Consider the following 20,651-nt stretch of genomic DNA (forward strand, 5'->3'; position numbering starts at 1 on the left):
AACGGTGCGAGTCGTGAAATATCGCGGCGCGCAAGCGCATAGCAAGTGCGGGCCACGAAACTGCCCACGCCGGCTATCGGTCGCTTCCCGATAACGACAGAAAACGAAGCTTCAGGGAGCGAGCGGGCGGCGCCGGCACACGGGTGCGCGCGGAGACCGTCGAAGGTGAGGGAGGAGGGCGGCAGGGAAAGGATTTGGCCGCGTCAACTCCGCCGCTTCGGTGGCTCCCCTCGCCCTCCCTCTCAACTCCCTCGTAGCTCTCTCACCTTCGACTCCGTGCGCACATCTCCGTGTGCGCCCGCCGCCGTGCTGGCGCCAGCTTATTTTGGCCGCCCCCTGAAGTTTCGTTTTCTGCCATTATCGGGAAGCGAGCGTTTGCGGGCGTGGCAGTTTCGTTGGCCCGACTGTGCCTCCGCCGCTGCTTCCCTCTGCGCTGCTGCTGCAGCGTGCAAGGTCAACATGTGACTAGAAAGTAGAGGAGAAGGGTTCACTGCCATTTTATCCGCGTGGCTGAGACGTCGCACTAGTGTGTGCTAGAATACGGTTGTCTAGAACACTCTAGTCGGCACGTACACGCTTGTTCCGGCGCGATGCAGAAACGGCGACCTTGCAATTTGAGAGAGGGGGAAATTTCCGCCGCGGGTTCTTTTTTTTTCCGTTCCTTCGCGCGCGGCATTGAGGGGTCTCTCCTGAGCTTTTGCTCTATGGCGGTGTCGGAGCAATGCCGGTCGGAGGCGCCGCCGCGTTATTTGGCGCGCTGCTAAGAGCATTGTCGGTGCGCGGTATGTTCGAAATAAGCGTGTTCGAATTAACGAGATTCGACTGTAGCTAAATTAAAGAGTCAGAGGTGAACTCACTCAGGCACATGTACGTAAAAAGCATTTATTTCTTGAAGCGCCACCGCTTCAAACTCTTCGCGCCCAGTCGCGGAGTCCGCGCTGTCCGGCGCCGCGTCTCCACACCAGAAGAGAAGGAGAGAAAGCGCGTGACTGCGCGCTGTTCTCTTTCGCGGCCGTCGGTGGGGCGGCGTTTATTCGTATCAACCGACGCAGGCTGAAAATCGATTCGTAACAACCGTTCTCTAGCACGTTGCAAAGTAATGGGGCTTGGCCGGGACCACAGAAAAATTCGTATCATCCGGAAATTCGTATTAGCCGTGATCGTATCATCGAGCTTTTACTGTAGTTTGATCGTAGTGAAACCGGTGTTTCCGGCTTTACAGGAAAGCATGCGCCTAGCCCCCGCTCTACCCACTCTTCCATATTTCTATAGCTACGAAGTGCGCTTCCACTACGAGCTTCCTGTTGGTTTATTCTGTGTTTCATCGTAGTTTCGAAGTGCGTTGCCGTATTCCATTATTTCACCAAAATTCAGATTGGCCGGCTCCAAACTGCTTCAAATTAAAATTTTATCTGCTCCAAATTGCTCTTAAATGAAATTGAGTCTGCTCCAAGTTGCTCCAAAATGTTATTTTGTCTGCTCCAAACTGCTACAAAACACATTTTGACCTGCTCCAGAAATTGCGCCAAAATTACTTTGGGACAGTCCCACCCCTGGCCATGGAGAGGCAAGAAAACGCGGTGATAGGGCGTGCTTTGAAAAAGCAGATGCACATAAGACTTTTTAAAGAAATAAACACTGTTCTTAATTGATTTTTTATTTTTCTCAGTAATATGAAAAGTTACTTTATACAAACTTCAGATAGAATGAACGCAATCAGCGTGACTGTCAGGTTCGTTATGAGTGAGATCAACTGTATTTGTTTTAAAAAATGTGCTTTCGCATTCGTAACATACTAGTCAGTACTAGTAAGAATCTCCTAGAAAAAGTGTTATGCTCCAGAGCTATCTTTGGGTCGATGAAGGATAGATTAAGAAATTGTATGAGCCAGGAAAATGTTCACAACATTCGGAAATTCTGTATTTTTGCAGTCTTAGATTAAAAAGGTTAAGCAATGGACTTTTGCCTACCTAAAAGGAAATGGGTACCTGGGCTTCTTGTGAATGTGTAACCAGCAATCTCACTAGTTCAATTATTTGCTTCGTTACATTTACTGGTAGCCTTCAGTAGACTGTAACAGGACTGGCTAAGCAATACTGAAATGTAGAAAACGAGACTTCCAAAAACGTGCCCAAGCTCAGGTATCAAAGAAAAAGGCAAAGTGCAAACAGTGATGCGCATTGCACTGGCATTGGAATTCTCTTTCCTGTTCAGTGTTCACCAAGGTTTATACTTGGTTCACTTATTTCTTAATTGGTGAAATTGCTGTTAGTTAACGAAAGTTCTTATGCATTTTTCCATAAGGCAGAAACCAACCATGAGTATGTTGGTCTGTTTAAGTTGCTATTTTTTTTTCTCTTTTGTTTGTTGTTTAGCTAATTTGTGATGTATTTGTGTGGGAATTTCATGCATCATCCTTATTATGTGGACTAATGAGTTGGGCATGGTGGCCCCAACAACTCCAATATCCATTTGAGAACGTCTTTTTCTGTCTACCTGTTTCTTCTGTGGGAGTTTTTGTCATCTGCTGCAAAATTTGAGACTGATTGCCCACCGTGTGTGCATTGGTTGCAGCCAGTGACGTCAAGTGCAGCTTATGTGTTGGGCGAGATGGTGCAACACAAGGATGACGCGGCTCAGCCTTTGGTTAAAATATTCAAGAGCCACAGTTCTGTTCTACCCCTGCTGCGAGCGCTGGCCAGCTGGGAGGTGGCTGGTGCAACGTAAGTGTGGATTATTGTAATGTTCACTGTATTAAACTGTTTTCAAAAACTTCCGAACGTCCGCGTTGCCTCAACAACAGCAAATACCGTATTTACTCGTTTCTAACGCACCCTCGATTGTAACGCGCACCCGTGTTCCGTGACCAAAAGACAGAAAACAAAACTTTACAGTACCGTGCACCTCATGCTTTCATACAGAAATAAAATTTTCTCATTTGGAAAAAAAAAAATTTACTCCCGATGCACTAAAGTCGCGATGAATTAAAGAAAAAATGTTGCAGCTTTGCATCGATTGCGATAGCAAATTAGTAGACAGCTATACGAAGTAAGGATAGTACTTTTTATCAGCCGTGTAAACTTATAAACATTCGCTTACGAACTAAATTAACAAGCATGGTGTCACGCGTGCACAAGGAAACATGAACACATCTTGCTCGATGACTGCGGAAACTCGCTGTGTGGCGTGACGAAGCGCGGCAGCAATGGCGAGCGAATGGACCTTCACGCTAGCATGCCTCTCGCTTTAACGCAAACGATAAGCGGCGAAAACACAGCGCGCTTGGACTCCCTGTTGCAGATCGCTTCCAAGATAAGTCGAGGCGATCATATCGCTGAAGTGGATCGTCGCAGAATATGTCCTGCTTCGGGCCACTGAAACCCTTCCGCGTTGCTTTGCTGGCGAAAATCCTCTCCTGTTTGCGCCAGTCTCGCACGCAAGTTTCGGATTCTCCGAACTCCCGTGACGCGGCCCGATTTCTCTCCATATCCGCTCACATGATCACTTTCCTTTTAAATGCGGCATAACGATAAACTCGGCACTTCATGCTGATAGAGCAAATGCCACGGCAAATGCAGAAAACAGGAAGACAGATGGTAGATTAATGCCTAAGCACAGGTACTACAGCACATGGAGGAAGCTACGGCAGCTAGGCTTGAAGCGCTTACAAGGCGGCCATTTTGAAATGCCAGTGGCGATATCGTAATGCAGATTTAGGGTCGTACTTGATTCCAATGCGCACGTGATTTTTGGACCCGTTTTATCGGGGAAAAAGTGCGCGTTAGATTCGAGTAAATACGGTAGTTAAGATGTTTAGGCCACAGTTTGCAGATTTTATTAATTTGTTGATTTGTCTAGAGGCACAATGCGTTTTGAAACCCCAAGCATTGTCAGCATTGCAAAAATTAAATATTGAGAGGCTCAGTGCAGAAGGCATCTGCAACAAAGCTAATGGAACACACTGTACAGTACATCGGCAATGCTTCTTTGTGTACTTTTTGTATGCTATGTTTGCTACACAGGCTGCCGATGATAACAGTATGAAAGGTGCACAGGGTGGCAAATATTATCTGCAAAAGCTTTGGTATTGTGCACTACTTGTGCCTACCGTATAATGCAGAATATATGTTGAAGCGGAATATAGGTCGACACCACAACATATCATCCTCGGAGCTGTTCAGGTTGTTGCTAATATAGTCATTTCTTCGCACGCACTGCGATGTCACTGGGCAGCGAGTGCCAAGCCTGGACACCCATGTGGTCAGTAGCGAGAGGCGGCCTGCGCAGCCGGCCAGTTGGGGTCTTTGGGTTGTCACTGACCATCCACTGGTTGTATAGTTCACGCACACAATCTTTAAAAGGCTTGTTGAGCATGACGTCCTGTGGCTGCAGAGTTGGCGTCATGACTCCCGGAATGACTGCAAGGTCCGCCCTCATGTCGCAAAGCGCCTGCTTCACACCTGCGGTTAAGTTCCCATCAAATGCATCTAAGGCCAGCATTCTCGAACACCGCAGGAGTATGCTTGGCTACTGATTTCAGACTGTCTGGATGCAGTTGACCATGAGGGCCATCGTGCATGTTGACCACCGTGCGCGAGCTCAAGTCCTAGTCACAAAGGTGTCGGCGGATGTGAGGAAAGCATGTACATACCCTGCGCTGGTCCCGGATATTAAGAGAGCCATGCTCAGCAACTCGCAGTCGAACGTGGCCGCAAACCACCGTATGTGGAGTGCCACCACTGAAACCAGTTCGGAGCGGGCGACGGGGGACGGCAGACAGGTGAAGCCCGTGCAATGGCGCCGGCGCATTCCTCAATCCCCACAGCGTTCGCAGATTGTTGTGGGCAACAGCATGTCAAACCACAACGCCGTTTCATCTGCATTGCCAATCTGAGCCATTATGCAGTCATGCTGCTGCCAGAGAAGGATAACATAGCGCTGGAATTCCACCAACTTGTCCTCTTATGCTTCTGACAGATAGAAGTGTGCTGACGAAGTAAAGCGATGAACTCAGTAGATGGCGCCCTTCAATTGCTTCCTCGACAGTCTAGCTTCACGGGCGAGCTCGATGGCTTTAATGCGGATTAGAACCTTGCACGATGCTTGCGAACGAAATGTACCACCTTGTCGTCAAGTTCAGGGTGCACCACGCAGCGCCTGCAAAAAGACTTCTTCCGCGCATTGCACGCAGAGAGCTTACCTTTCTGCGTTCGCTAGTACCAGACGCTTTCTTTGCAGACGCCAAAGTGCTGCTGGACGGACATATTCCCATTCGCTGCAGCGTACTCTGTAACTGTATTTTTAAATGCAGCGGTGAACTGGTTCTGAGTACCAACTCTCATTTTGCACCTGTTCGTGAGATGCCACAAACGCTAGCCGAACAAAAAGGGACGATGGCGTCGGGCAGGGTCGGTTGGATAGCGTCAAGGAGTCGGTCCGCATGAAGTCGATTGCAATGTGGATGCCAAAAGATCTGTGGCTTCCACGTGTTGCCAGACGACAATCCAGATTGTGCCAAGGATTGGTATATAAGACGAGGGGTGATTTTTTAGTAATATGTTTTGGAAAAAAGCCTTGACCTATATTCCGCACTATAGGGTAGTTTTCCTAGGTGGCAAAGCCACACAGTTCATATCCTACTGATCCCATTGACTTTTTAACTGCACCTGTATCTAGCCACTCAATTTTGTTTTAAAAAATATGTTTTTGCATTGTCAGTGCTATGATTTCTTTTGTATTCCAGTGTGAATACTTCTAGTTGCAAACATAGGGGCATATAGTTACATGTGAAGCTTGTTTTTATGTTTCTTCATTTTGTATGTTTTTTTTGCTTTGTCTTTTTTTTTCTTTTGTCTTTTGGCGCTCTTTGGCCATACTTGGCCCTTGTGCCAGTAAACACTATACATCATCTTTTGTCTTTGACTGCAGGGACCCGCACACTATTTTCCGAGGCAATACGCTGGTCTCCAAATGTGTTGATGAGTACATGAAGCTGACAGGCATGCTCTACCTGCAAGATACTCTCAAGACAGTCGTGGCAAAGGTGAGAAGAAAAAGTAAATGTCTTCAGTGCCTCCCGACTTCTTAATCACACTGTTGCAGGCTAGTTAACGGATAGACTGAACTGCATGGGACATGCACATACTGAGAAAAGGATTCATTTGATTTTTACTGACACAGTAATACCTCATTAATTCGGATGTCAGAAATGTCCGAATTAACTGCATGTCAAATTATCGAGGGTATCGAGAAATCAATAAAAAAATGTTTGCTACATCAACACGCTTTTATTTTGTCAATGAATCAGCAGACACCGTTTCTACTTCGCACAAAAGCAGTGCTGAAGCTGCCATTCTTGTCATCTAGTGATCAATTATTGCTTGTGGTGGCGAAGGCCTTGCGACTTCCTTCGAAGTGCGGCCGTAGCGCACGTCTTCATCCGAGACACTCATTTCACTGTTGCCCGCACATCCTGATTATTTTTTCACCAGTAAGCTGGGTTGCCAACAGATTGTTCATCCATCGCGATGTAACAGGTGCTCTTCATCCTCTGTGTTTCATCATCTTCCGCCGTGTTTGTGATATTGCGTGCGAAGCCATTACATCGAGTCAAAACAAAACTACTCTTTGCCGCAACGGCTGCAACGAAACCGTGGTTGCTATCGTTGACCATGGATGACGACCACGGAAATTCTGACCTCACCAAGTCAAGACTAAACTACTGCTTGCTGCAACCGTTGTGGACGAAACCACAATCGCTATCAATGCGAACATGGATTATTGACCACTCTATTTGGAAGGCATGCAGCCGACATGCTCACTGAGATATAGCGAAAGTATTGTTTGCCTCAATTGCGGTCACTACCGACGCGATCGTGGATGGTGCGATTATGTGATTATGAAGGCACACGGCCGATGCCGCTATGAGTCTAAACAAAACTACGGTTTGCCACAACCACTGTGGATGAAGCCGTGGTGGCTATCAAAGCGATCTTGGATGATGATTACGCAGTTATCAAAGCAGTAAAGCTCTGTGGTAAACTCAAAACTAAAGGCTATAAAGGCACGAAGCGTTTCTTGTGCGATTTCCGCTGATGACTATGGCGATGCGGACTCTGTCACTTCGTTGCGTTGGATACTAGCGCCGCTTTTGCTCTTTTGCCGCACTCCGTGCTCGGAGAGTTGTCTGAACTAACCAAGGTGCGGCCCGATGTGTCTGAATAAACGAGACTTTTATTCCATTAAATAATGCATACACCTGCCGGTACCAGAGAACGAGACCGAATTATCCGATTTTCCAGGTTAAGGAGGGTCGAATTAATGAGGTTTTGCTGTGTTACACTGCAACAGCACATTCCGCTGACGCATCCTTGCAATGTCTACTTCACAGCTGCAATACTTGGGAAATATAACATGATAAGGGCATGTACTGACATTCTGCTTTTTTATGAATGAATCCGGAGCATTTTTTTAAGCGATAAAGTTATATTTGGAACTCTTTTCTGGACTGTAACTTATGGTGTAAGTGTACACACGAAAACAGTAATGCGTGCAGAAAACAGTAAGTGATAAACTACTTTGTTTTTCACCCTTCAGGCTCGTGTTACCTAGTTCACTTTTCACCTCCAGACTGTTTTGTATTACATTCACACAAGACCTTTCTTCCTTCCTTCCTTTCCACCAGATTCTAACTGAGCGACTACCGTGTGAAATCGACCCCACAAGGCTGAAGGATGGAGAGTCCCTGAAAGTAAATGAGGTAAGGTTACTTCACTGGCGGTTGCATTGTATTTGATACCTTGGATGGACTGTTACTATATTGTATGTCAGGGGTTCTCAAGCATGTTGGTCCCAGGGAATCCTGCTAAGCTCCATGAAGTGCCAAGGAACATCCCTCCCCCCCGCCCCACCCTAATAGGCTAGGCTTAGCGCGCAACGTGTTTGGGGCCAACGGTAGTGTTCAGCAAGCTACTTTGACGGCGACGTGCAACACACATGGTCTAAAACTGGTTGCAATCGTAAGGAGCCACAACAAGACAGCATCGCAACCAAGACATATGCCGAGAAAGACTGACAGTTTTCAGGGCTTATTGCACGGGGACACTTAATTATACCATTTTATCACAAGGTCTTATTAGAACTAGTACCGACTCTATTTTGAGTCTGTGCTAGTTCCGACCACTACGCAGCTTTTTAGGCACGCGGCCGACGCGCGTATTGAGTCAAAATGAAACTACTTTTTGCTGCTACCACTGCGGAAGAAACCGCGGCAGCTATCGACGAGCGTCGATCATGGATGGCGACTATGAAATCCCGCGGCCAACGCGTTGTTATGCGTGGCGTTAAGCGCAATACAGGCACAAATAGGCACGAAGCGTTCCGTCGTTGCTGTCATTCACGTATGATTTCTGCTGACGACTATGGCGATGCGGACTCCGCCGCTTCGTTTCAGTTGTTCGCTAGCGCCGTTTCTGCTCTTTTGTGTCGCACATTTTCGGCTCTTTAATGCAAAAACGTATAGCCTTCGAGATTTATGGTTGATGTATGGCAGCCATGACTTGAAGCATAGCCTCCGAGATGTGTACCGGCCGTCCGTGGCTTTTGGCTGCCTATGTGAGAGCGCTGAATAATTCGAAAGTATTGAATACCTGAATTCAAATCGAAGCGAATAACGAATATAGAATTATTCGATCGAATATTCGACAATACCGAATGTTCGCCCATCCCTACTATTGATGCATGTTGTCCATTCGACTTCAGTAGGGCGAGCTATCCGATTGGCTACCCAGGGCACGTCATCGATACTTTTTCCAACTTTATGGTAAGCAGATGTTGTTCGTATTATAGTTGGAATGGTGGTTAATTTTTTTCGATAGAAAAAGTTGCAGAAAGAGAATACACGACAATTTATCACTACACTTAAGCACTTCCGGCACACAGCAAATGTTGTATGCTTGTATTACAACGTGCTCCGTGTTGACGGGAGCTGTGCAGTCAGTGTTGGTCTCAAGCTTTCTTTTCGTGAGCACCATGGTTCGCCCTTGTGGCATTGTGGGCTCCAAAGTTAACGCTTAGTGATATGTCAAGCTGCGACATCGTGTCCCTCTGCAAGGCAGCAGACGAGCGGAGTGGCTGCAGCGCATCGGACTGTCAGTATCCAATTGGCACCAGAATCTGCGCGTTTGCAGCTGTCACTTCATGCCGCAGGATTACTACCACAATAAAGAGCTTTAGTGTGTCCGGTATTCGAGTGAACGAACGCAAGCGTAAGCGGACTGGGCGTTTTACTGGGTGAGCGAAGGCACAAACGTGAACGGCCTGCACAGTGCAGCCACCTGGTGGCAGATAGCCCTACCAGATAAACACACAGAGCTAATAGAGCAGTAACCAAGTGTATTCTACTTTGCTCTTGGTTCAAATTTTCGACAGGAATGCAATCGTGAACATGTTGTCTTTTTAAATGTTTTACACTTGGTTACAGCAGTAGTAGGTCTAAGTTTTACTGGTTAAGGTCTGCGCCACCAGGTGACTGCACTGTGCAGGCCGCTGATGTTTACGCTAAAGCCCCTTTATCACAGCGGTAGTAGTATAGAAGGGCTTGAGTTTACGCCTCCGCCCATCTGTCAAAATGCCAAGCTTTTCTGTAGTAACCTGACTATCGGACACGCTTGCCGCCGCGACAGAACGTCGCAACGCACACTGCTTGGATAGCTCTCGTGGGGGATGGACCGCCAGGCGGCTAGCGCAGAGGTTGGAGAGGCTTCGTGTGCTGCCTCCAAGACAACCAGAAGTAGACAACACGCTGTCGCATCATGAAGCAGAGCCAGTAAAGGCGGAGCTTAGCCCTGATCACTCAGCAAACAAGTTGAGGAGATAAAGCATGGCTAGGGATGAGGATAACTTGTCATCGTACGTAGATCTCTTAATATGAGACTCTTCACTTAAATTGTGGCGCTAATGTTTTACTGTAGCTGTACCCTACGCATATACAAACATTGTCCGGACCATTTCAGGGACCTTTTAAAGGAGATTCTTTTCTTTCTGGTAGTTTCAGCAACCAAAATCAGTGTTTGCTTGCTGCCTTCGTGACATTGCTGCCATTGTGCAGCTTGGGTAACGAGTAAACTGAACGATTGCCAGACTTGGTTAGCGTGGTCACTGGCATTGGTATGCGGCATATGTATTGCAAATGTATTGGTATGGTGGGCATAGACATTTGTGGTTTTGGTTTTCCACTTCCATCACAGCACCTGTTACCGATAGACATGCGGAACAACGTGGCAAGTTTTCGGACATAAAAACAATGCGAGAAGGAAATTATGCATGCCAAACTTTGGGAAAAAGATCTTTTGTATTAAATTATATACGGGTTTGGTACTCTTTGAGAGCTTTACAGTAATCAGCAGAAATTTTCCCTTTATGTTTACATAGTTAAGCGATAATTGCCTATTTGGTTTGGTATGCTGCAGCCACAGCCAAACTTGGTCACATGGCAGTCTCCCTGTTCCACATTGCATGCAGGCACACCTCCGAGGCTACGTGGGTTCAGCACTGTCAGCCATTGTGGGCTCGTGGGTGGCCTGCCCTTGGGAGCTATGTGACTTGTTCTCCATGCTACGGAGCCTGGCAGCTGACCGCTTCCCTGGCCGCAAAGAGCTGCAGTACTCGGTGATTTCTGTGTTCCTCTTCCTGCGCTTTTTTGCAGCAGCCATTCTCAGCCCCAAGCTCTTCGAGCTCTGCTCCCGGCCCATTGTGAGTACCATCGGTTGCTTATACGGGCATGCGTACCTGCCAACTCTTCTGAACTTTCTGTAACGTTTACGAATTCGTACTCGTTTTTAAATTTTACTCATGTTTCGTCAAGTTCTACGAAAAATTTGTAGTTTGCTGTTACAGTTAAACCTCGATTTAACGAAGTCAGTAAAATTGGCACTTCGCTTTTATGCATACAAAAATTTTGTTATAGTATTGAAATTCGACCTTTTATGCGAGTTAGTTCATTCGCCAACAGATTTTTTGTACACAAAAGGGGCCGTAATATTTGCCGGATTATTGGGCAACCAAAAAAGAAAATAAACTAGTGGTTTCATTGAGGAAAAATTTCATTTTGCTGAACTTGAGAGTTGGCGACCGAAGATTGGTTTTATGCCTTGTCGACGATATCTTTACATCAGTGGTATGAAGCGGAACCTGTGAAGCTTTCACGTTCACTCTGCTTCTGCGGCTGATAGTGTTGTCCGCAGCGAGATGACGCTATCATGAGCGGGGACACAAGGGAGCGAAGGCTTTCTCTGCCTCTTGCTTCAACACGTCTACGAAACCCTAGAATACGTGACGTGACACTCCAAGATAAGACCGCACAGGCCGCGTATGCGCTCAGCCTGCGCGATCAACCGACACTAGACGTGCTGGAAGCCAATGCACATCAAGGCATCAAACGTCTCGGCTCGGCTTTTGCACTTGCCGTAATGAGATTACTTCCAAGATAAGGCGTGTGGCCCGCGCATGAACGTGCGCGAGCAGGAGAAGGCAGGTCCCACGTTCGTGTCCCCCCTTCCCCCCAAATCCCCACTAGCACGTGCTCGATCATGTTACCGTGCGTTCACTCCTCCCCATCCCCCTTTCGCAGAAGAAATCATCAGCTGTCTTATTTCTCCGAGTGCTGTGAGCAGCTGTGTGCCTTCTGGCCTCCGGAAGTTGTTTAGCAACGCGACCAATGGCGCAGCATTGTCTCCTGCCTACCACGTCCCGATGCACGTGCTTTGGCGGCGTTTCTGCCGCCCAAACTTTTCATGTGGAAGGACACTTTAAATAACTTTTGCCTCAGCTGACATTTTTATACGTTTTTGCTAGGTTTACCAGCCATACAGGCTCCTATGTACACGCTTGAAATAGCCGAAAATTTAATTAAATTGAAACCATGTCACGAAATTACTTTGTTAAAGTGCGAGAAATAATACATGGTTTTTAATGCAACTAAGATCGGGAAATTAAGATAGTTCGTTACATCGCGAATTTCGTTAAATTGAGGTTCGTTATATCAAGGTTTGGCTGTAGTACTATTCGATTTGTTATTTGAGAGTTAGAATATTTGGGCATCCCTTGTTGCTATCCTAGGACCAAAGTGCTTACAAGTCTCTGAGTAGCCATGGTGGCATACAGAAAGCATTTAGAAGTGCCTGTAGAAATTGATTATGATAAGTTCTGCATCTGTTTTCTTTTGCCCTTAAAATTGGGAATCAAATCTACATGCAGCATGCAGACCTGTTTTTGGCTGAACCACTCCCCCCCCCCCCCCCCCCCTCTTTTTATTTTTTAATTTTTTAGGACGAGCAATGTCACAGGACACTGACGTTGGTGTCCAAGTCCATACAGACCCTTGGGAACCTTGTCAGCTCCACATCAGTAAGTCTTTCTTGCTTGCCCTATGCTAAAGTGTTTATGTCCAATTCACTTTCTTGTCTACTATTTCTTGTTTTGGAGAATAGAAGTGGACATATTGTCATGTTGTAGTGACGGTGAAGAACCAGACAGTGCTAAGTCTGTGAGTCTATCTACGAATCTAACTCTTTATTTTGTTCAAACTTGTGCCTAGAAAAACTAGTAATGCTCAAAGCAAAACAGTAGCAGCGAGCTTAGTCATCGGTCATCGAAATCAGATCTACAGGTCAAGTGTACTAGATATTTAACATTTCATCATATATTCCAGTGTAATCGCTGGTGCTCACATATGTTAAAAAAATTATGCCACTACAGTGGAACCTTGATTATACGTTCCCCGGTTATGTGACGACCCGCATTTTACGACGAATTGGTTTGGTCCCGGCAAAACCCCCATAGAAATAATGTATTAAAAACCTCGATCATGTGATGCAATTTTATGCCGCCCGCCTCGTACGACGCCTCTCTGATACCGGCCGAAAAAAAAAAAAAAGAACCTAAGCAGACGCAGGCTGGCACGTAAGTGCACTGCAGCTGGCTGATAATCGGTGTGAAATACCGTATTTACCCGAAGGTAACACAACACGACCATGATTGTAATGCGAGGGGTGACTTTCCAGTCACGCGAAATAAAAAAAAGTAAGACCGCTAATGTAACGCTAGATGAACGGAAAAAGAAATGGTACCTTTATTCAAGAAATCGCAATTCGGAAACGTTCTCTTCACTCATCGACTGTGTGAAGAGGAAACGGAGCTTTCCTCGGGCGGTCTTCTCGGGCGATCACTTTCGCGAAATTTCGTGTGACTCGACACTGAAAGCGTTCCTGACAGTGAGTTTCTGGCACTGTCCTAAGCTCGCATTCAGCGCCAAGAGAGCTGTCGGCAGTATACTTCGAGGGTGCTGGGATGAGTAAGCGAAACTCTCCAAAAGTGATCGCCCGAGAATTGGATTGGATTGAGACGTAAAGTTACAGGTTGCCAACGTAACGCTAAAAATAGCGGGATTTAGAATATTTGTTTTAAAATGGCCAATTTTGCCTCTACAGTAAAACCTTGTTAATTCGACCCTCGTCAATTCGGAATATTGGATAATTCGGACCAGTTTTCTGGTCCTGGCCAGCGTATACATTTTTCAATGCAATCAAACTCTCGTTAATTCGGACGTATTTGGCCGCACAATGGGTAATTTGGACAACTTTTGGAGCTCGGCGAGCGAGGAGTGCCGCAAATTCGCGACGCAAAAGAGCAAAAATGGTGCTAGCGCCCAACCGAAATGCGGCGGAGTCTGCGTCGCCATAGTCATCAGCGAAAATCATACATGAATGACAGCAACGCCGCTACGCTTCGTGCGTATTTGTGCCTTAAAAGCCTTTATTCTTGCGTTTACCGCCGCGCATAACACTGCGTTGGCCGTGAGCTTTCATAATTGCGTAGTCGCCATCCAGGATCGCATTGATAGCGACCGCAGTTTCGTCTGCAGTTGTTGCAGCGAAACAGCGGCGGCTCAGCGGCGTGCCTTCAGCACCGCTAAGCCGCCATTCATAATCGCATCGATAGCGGTCGCGGTTTTCTCCGCAGCAGTTACGGCAAACAGTTGTTTTGTTTTGACTCGGTGCAAAGCTGTCGATGTTGAAGAGCACCGGCGACATCGCGATGGAGGGACGATCTGTTGGCGATCTGCTTACTGCCAAAAACATAATCGGTATGTGCGTGCGGTAGTGCAAAGCGTGTTGTAAATGAAGGTGCGCGCTGCGGCTGTGCTGCGAAGGAATTCGCAAGGCCTTGATCGCCGCTGCAAGGGTCAATGAGTCACCAGATGACGAGAATTTCACCTTCAGCTCCGCTTTTGTGCAGAATCGCAACATGATTTGCTCATTCATTCACTTAAAAAAAGCGTGTTGATGTAGTAAGCATTTGCCTATTGTATGCTGGATACCCTCAATAATTCGACATTCGGTTAATTTTTCGGTCCCGTGAAATCCGAATTAACGAGGTTTTACTGTATTCGAATGTAACGCGAGGGTCGAGTTCAAGCAACGAAAATTATGAAAGCAAACTCACGTTACAATCAAATAAATACGGTAATTTTTTTAACAATTTGATCTACCTTTCTTGGAAACAGTTCAGGAAACAGTTATTCAGGCAGTCTGTACCCGTTTTTTGGGTAAAACTGAGCGTCACTGCCGATATTCTTAGTTTTTCGATTATAGGATACCCGGATTATACGACGGATTTGTGTGGTCCCCTCAAAGTCGTATAATCGGGGTTCCACTGTATTTGCGTTCCGCACAGTCTGATTAGATAGGACCGTTTCACTTTAGAAACAGCGATAACATTGAGGAAATTTTGGAGGAAGGTCCTCCCCCATCGCGCGTGTCTCCTCCTTGCACATGGGCCACATGCCATATCTTGGAGGTAATCTGTAGCACCTGCGAAGGCCGAGCCGAGACGGGTTGTGCTTTGATGTGCATTGTATTCCCATACGTCTAGTGTTGGCGATCCCGTAATAAGTCTCCGAGACACTGTGTGGTGCAAAGCATTCAGCTCGCATTGTGACAGCGAGTTCATGATCATTGAGTGAGATCCTTTCATGTTTGTCTCCGTGTAACACCGATAAAACTACGAACCTTACTTCGTGTAGTTAATGCTTTGCTATTGCCATCAATGCTCAGCTTTCCTGGTGAAACTGTGACTTGATTATTTTCGCTCAACATGAAGATCTGTATCTGGTGAAGTATTCTGCGATGATCACTTTCGGTGATAGTACGTATCGCCTTGGCGACAGTATTGCTGTCAGGCATGCTTTGATTGGCTGGTTGAGCACTACGTCACGCGAAGGCGATAGTATCGCTGAGGCGATAGTATCGCTGAGGCGATCGTCGCAGAATACATCCCCTGTTTGCACTTCTGTTTTTAATTTCTGTGCACCATCTGATGATGGCTGCAGGCACTAAGCTCAGTCAGCCATGGCATCCGAGATTTACAGTGTCGCGTGACACAATACACAAATCTCTAACGCCGTGTGCCACATCGATGCATTGTTCTTAATGTGGTCTGTGAAGTATGCGCTGGCGCTCATAACTTTGCTATTACGGCCCGACCTTCTTGCGCTTTGTTTATAATTGCTTACTGACATACTCTCCACCAGGAATGCTTTGGGAATTTGTGAATTCGTTTTTACTGCTGAAACTTTAAAACCCCAAATGAATGAAATTTGCGATTTAGCGAAGTTTTTAGTTGCCAGCACAACTTTGTTATATCGAGGTTCGATTGTATTTACGGCATTATGACCACATGCTGGGAAGGGGACCCAGTAACTGCAGTTGCCAACTGATAATTTCGAACTCAGCAGGTACTGCTGAAATGTCCAAATAAGTGACTTCATTCCACAAGTGCCAAAAGAAACTTGTCATTGTTTTGTTGCATGCGCATATGCTTTCATGCAACTTGGTCAGCCTGTATTTCAACCATTGTCATGCTGTTGCTACAGATACAGGCGAAAGTACAATCAACGCATGAACCTTATAATCTCCATTCCCTGGCAACCTGAACAAAGGTTGGATGCTCTCATACAGCCAAATGACCAAGGGTTTCTTCACAAGAATCATTGTCTGGCACTTGCATAGCCACCCTCGTAGGTGCAAACATTGAGAATGGAGTTGGCACCTTATGAAGCACTTTGATGATCCTGAATGCCAAAAATGTATAATAGCGGCAAAAAAAAAAAAATCACAGCATATCCACGGGGTGAATGATGATGAGTGGGCGAAGCTCCGGAGGGAATCATCGGATCTCCCGCTTAAGGGGACGCTAGCACAAACGCGTTAGAAACGTGCAGTACTCTCTAGTAAGGGGGAGCGGCCACAGCGTGTTACGCAGCCATTTACACATGCCGGAACGTGCACCGCGTTTTCTGACGCCATCACATGACTGCTGAGAGAGTATACCCCCCATATTCATAAACGCTCCTCGACTTGAACTTGACTTGCCACCGCCTTGGGCAGCGCATTCGAAACGCGTTGAAGGTAAGGTGGAGAGGCCACAGCGTCTTACACCAGCTTCTTACACGGGCCGTAACGCGCTAGCACAAACGCGTTAGAAACGCGCTAGAAACGCGGCCTTTCGTTAATGTTTGGTATTTATTGCCATCGTGGTGCGTGTGTCTATGTGCGCTTCGTGGCGTAGTGGTTAGCGCTGCGCGTTCGGAAGTGAGGGGTCCCTGGATCGATTCCGCGCTACAGACACAACTTTGGGAATTTTTTTTTTTCATAAAACGCCGGAAGCATTCTCCGGAAGCCGGAAGCTGGCTTCCGGAACCGGAAGTGGAAACGGAAGCGGAAGTCGGCTTCCGGTTATACTATACGTATACATATATATGTATATATGGGTAAACATACATATACGGACACACAACAACATCTATTGAGCAATTCATAAAACTAGACGTGGCTACCTACTACGACGGGGACAAACGGGTGCCGCTGTAAGGAGCTTCGCCCCTAAAAAAAGAAGCCTGAGACTGTGTTACTATTTAACACATTAAGGAGCAAATGCTGGATGCGTAGAACCTACACAGTATGCAGGACAATGCAGCCTTTACAACTTAGCATGGAGTGGCTTGGCTTGTCGTTGCTTGGCTGCAGTTGGCAACTACTGAATCGACTAGGCTCCTCATCAGTTTAAAAGAGGTGCTGTTGATTTCTTAAAACAATACCGTCGCTCTTTTATTACTTGAACCGATGGCTGAAACGGCACACTGTATGATTTTGGTCATCTTTATGCATTACGTTTATGGGGCAAATTGCAGTGTGGCGAGGCTGCCCAAATTATCGGTTATCAACGGTAGTATAAATTTTTTTTAAAGGTCTTGTGTGAGTTGCTTTAGACAAAACAGGCATGAGTTTGATAACCTTGCTTGTTGTGTGTTGCAGGCGCAGCCGTTTTATAAAGAAGACTACATGAAAGAGTTTTATGAAAACTTCATCACCGAAGAGCACAAGGAAGCTGTGAGACAGGTATGATTGTGGATGTAAGCTTGTCTAGTTGAGAGGTTGTATTATAGATGTGATGGTGTGCACTGTTAGAGCTTATCATGCGCTCTATGTATGCCCTATAAAGTAATTTTTAATGAAGTTTTTACTACATGATTAAGTGGGAACTTGTAGGGAAATGAACATCAACAGTGCACAAAAATTGGTATGCCTAAGTGTCTGTTCCTGCCTTTGCAAATGTGAACGACTAATCGATAAATTTTCATGTGTATGCATTTCTGTTGAATTTGTTAGCTAGGTAACTTTATGTCTTTCATTCTTTCTTTTGTAGTACCTTGAGCTCATCTCCTTGAAAAATGTCCCAATGCGAAACCTTGACACACCGTCCATTGTCCTGAAGGAAGGGTAAGTACGCATTTGTCAATGCTCTGATCTCACTGAAGGAGACATTTGCCACACTGAACACAGCGCTTCAGACTGCATTCATAAAAGCTTGATTCAAAATTTTGTGGTGTGCCCCATGGTTATAACAGAGTGCTGTAATTAATTACATTGTTTGAAGAAACATGAATTGTAAACTCTGGGCTCTTATACTGTATTTGCTGGCATAATGCTCATTTTTTTTTTCCGCAAAAATTGATCCAAACTTCTGAGAGGGGGGGGGGGGGGTGCGATAATTAGCAGGGAAGGTTTTCCGAGAGAAGGGTCTGGGTTCTAAATAGAAAAGTGAAAAATGAAGTGGCTGTAAATTTGGATTGCAATTCCCACGCCAGCCACTGTAAGCTCAACTAAAAACATTACCTCCAAACAACACCTACTTTTGTAATAAGAGCACTGGTTCGGAACTGGCACTGGCCAAAAATAATAGGGAATGCGAGTAAATACAGTACTTATTGTACAGATTTTCTTTTCCCAGAGACCTTTTCCCAGGGGTTTTGTGCAAACAGCTTAATTAATTAAGCTGTTTCAATGGCTCCACCATCATGTGTATCGTTCAGGAAAGCCAAACATCAGGATACATAAGAGTTCTATAGGCAGGACGAACAACAGGGGACGCAAGTTGAACATCCCCACAACTTTTGGCCTGATATGAGATCAGTCAGTGCCAATGAATAGTTAACACTTAGTGCCCTGCATAGGTTGAGCTGTGACCCTGTCTTGTGCAGGACCATGACCAAAAGGGCACAAGGGCGCAACAGGCTTGGCCTCAAAAACTTCAAGCGTCGCTACTTCTGCCTCACCACCAAGGAACTGTACTACTCAAAGACGAAAGGTGGGCCACAATGTGTCAAGATTTGTCTCCCGACCTCGACTATTGGTCACGTGTTAGCTGTGGTTTTCACGCACAGGTTATGCTGCACAGTCAATGTCAGATTTTTCGGACTCTTTAGGGGCCGTGATAATGTCCGAAAAGTCTGGCTGTCTGAAAAAATAAATGCATTCCTCTTACTGCCCCCAATTACTCAAATCGCCACAGGCACGTCCGAAATAGCTCTGAAGTCTTGCCAGTACACTTATTAGAGGTATTGGTGTATGTACTGTGATAGGAGACTGCGGGTGTACGCTTGTATAATTAAGAAATACATACCGTGTCCTGTGACAATTGCACCTTCCCACTTTTGGTATGCTTCACCACACTACTTTGCATATGCTTCACCGCGTAACACTGCTGTGGTAAAGCGAAGCTGACTTTCAGGAACTGGCATTATGCAACGCGCCGTGCTTTCCGAGCTTCAAAGCCATTGGCAAGGATTACAAAGACTGAGTCAGCGCCATTGCTAACAGCGGCGAATCGTTTTAATGAAATACATGGCCCCGAACAGCAAGGTTGGTAGCGAACGTAAAAGTTGCCAGGCCTAGCATTGCCGCGGTGGTGGCTATGGCTGCCTGCGGATCTGCGTGCGAGAGTGCCGGTTTGACATGGTGAGACAATCAAGATGGCAGTGGTGGTGGATTCGATTAATGCCGTTTTGGACCTGCGGTCATGGGAAAAAGTCAAGCAAATTGGATGGCGAACATTTTTTGTGTCCAAAATTTCTGATGTTCTTATATATTGTGAAGACAAAAGATGCGCACTAGGGCTTGAGCGCTCGGACCGCGAGCGAGGAAGAAGAAGCAGAAGTAAACCAGGCGTTCTGGCGGAAGGCCGATTGTCTGTGCTTCTCTTCATTACAATGGCGCAGCCGCTCAACGAACCTCTGCTCGACGACCCGTCCTCGTCCACCGTGTTGCGGAGCAGGCATGTCCTCCGTCATCTTGCGGCGCCTCCTACAGCGCCGGCCGCCCCGCTCGGACGCGGCGCCCACGGTTTCTCGGCCTTGCATCTCGTCGGTACCGTGCCTCTCGTTCCTACTCCTCAGGTCATGGATTCACGTCCCGTCTCTATGCAAATCACTTTGCCGCCAAGGGACGCTGTACACGCTCCCCCGGACGTGGATTCCGCTGCCGCGACTCCAGCGCCTACTGCATCATCATTGGACGCTGTTCGTAACCCCTCGACTGCGGCCTCCAGCGAGATCACTACATTCACACAGGCCATAGCAGCACTGTCCAAGCGCCTGGAGGACGTCACGGTATCCGTCACAACAGCCCTTGCACGTAGCACACTTCCTTCACCATCGCCCCTGGAAGTTCCAGAGTTTCGTGGCTTCGAGGACGATCCAACGTTGTGGGTACACGCAATTAATTCATTGGCACATAGACATGCCTGGCCTGGAAGACGTGAGGATGTCGCTCGCCGAAAGCCGGCTTCGTGATGCCGCCAAGGCGTGGCACAGATATGACGGCTCTGCGTACTCTTCCTGGGCCGAATGGAGTGCGGCTTTAGTGACTGCTTTCAGCGAGCTGAAAGCAGTCACTAAAGCCGCACGGATCCTATGACGATCGCTTCATGCGCATGCGCTCACGCCGACAAGCACCAACCGAAGCGGTGGCTCTCTACGTGTATGAAAAGGTGAAGCTTCTCGAGGACTGCGGCATCACCTGGATCTCTCCTGCTGCTCGCCAGTATGTGGTCGACGGGTTGCTCGACTCTACGCATGCTGCCATCCTCTCTGCTCAGCCTCCAGAGACGTCACCCTTTGTTTTCGCTCGAAAGGCAGCTGAACTGCAGCAGACCACTCGCCGTCGTATTGCTGTGGGTATGCCGGAGACTGGACTTACACTGCCCGCGTCTACATGACGCGGCTGCTTCTCTTGCGGTCGTATTGGTCACAATGC

General features: G+C 46.9%; 1 protein-coding gene across 2 annotated transcripts in view; it reads left to right on the top strand.

Moving 5' to 3' along the window:
* The window catches only part of LOC119442259 (ras GTPase-activating protein 3-like), a 71,156-nt gene that overhangs the window by 15,914 nt on the left and 34,591 nt on the right, over nucleotides 1–20,651 (top strand). For both annotated transcript variants that reach the window (XM_037707067.2, XM_049662009.1), the window contains 8 exons: nucleotides 2,575–2,723; nucleotides 5,929–6,043; nucleotides 7,685–7,759; nucleotides 10,522–10,752; nucleotides 12,328–12,405; nucleotides 17,373–17,456; nucleotides 17,764–17,837; nucleotides 18,599–18,705. In XM_037707067.2, coding sequence (XP_037562995.1) covers nucleotides 2,575–2,723; nucleotides 5,929–6,043; nucleotides 7,685–7,759; nucleotides 10,522–10,752; nucleotides 12,328–12,405; nucleotides 17,373–17,456; nucleotides 17,764–17,837; nucleotides 18,599–18,705 — 913 coding nt within the window. The remainder of the gene's footprint in view (nucleotides 1–2,574; nucleotides 2,724–5,928; nucleotides 6,044–7,684; nucleotides 7,760–10,521; nucleotides 10,753–12,327; nucleotides 12,406–17,372; nucleotides 17,457–17,763; nucleotides 17,838–18,598; nucleotides 18,706–20,651) is intronic.

The sequence above is a fragment of the Dermacentor silvarum genome, chromosome 2 (assembly GCF_013339745.2).
Source record: "Dermacentor silvarum isolate Dsil-2018 chromosome 2, BIME_Dsil_1.4, whole genome shotgun sequence".
Lineage (NCBI taxonomy): Eukaryota > Metazoa > Arthropoda > Arachnida > Ixodida > Ixodidae > Dermacentor > Dermacentor silvarum.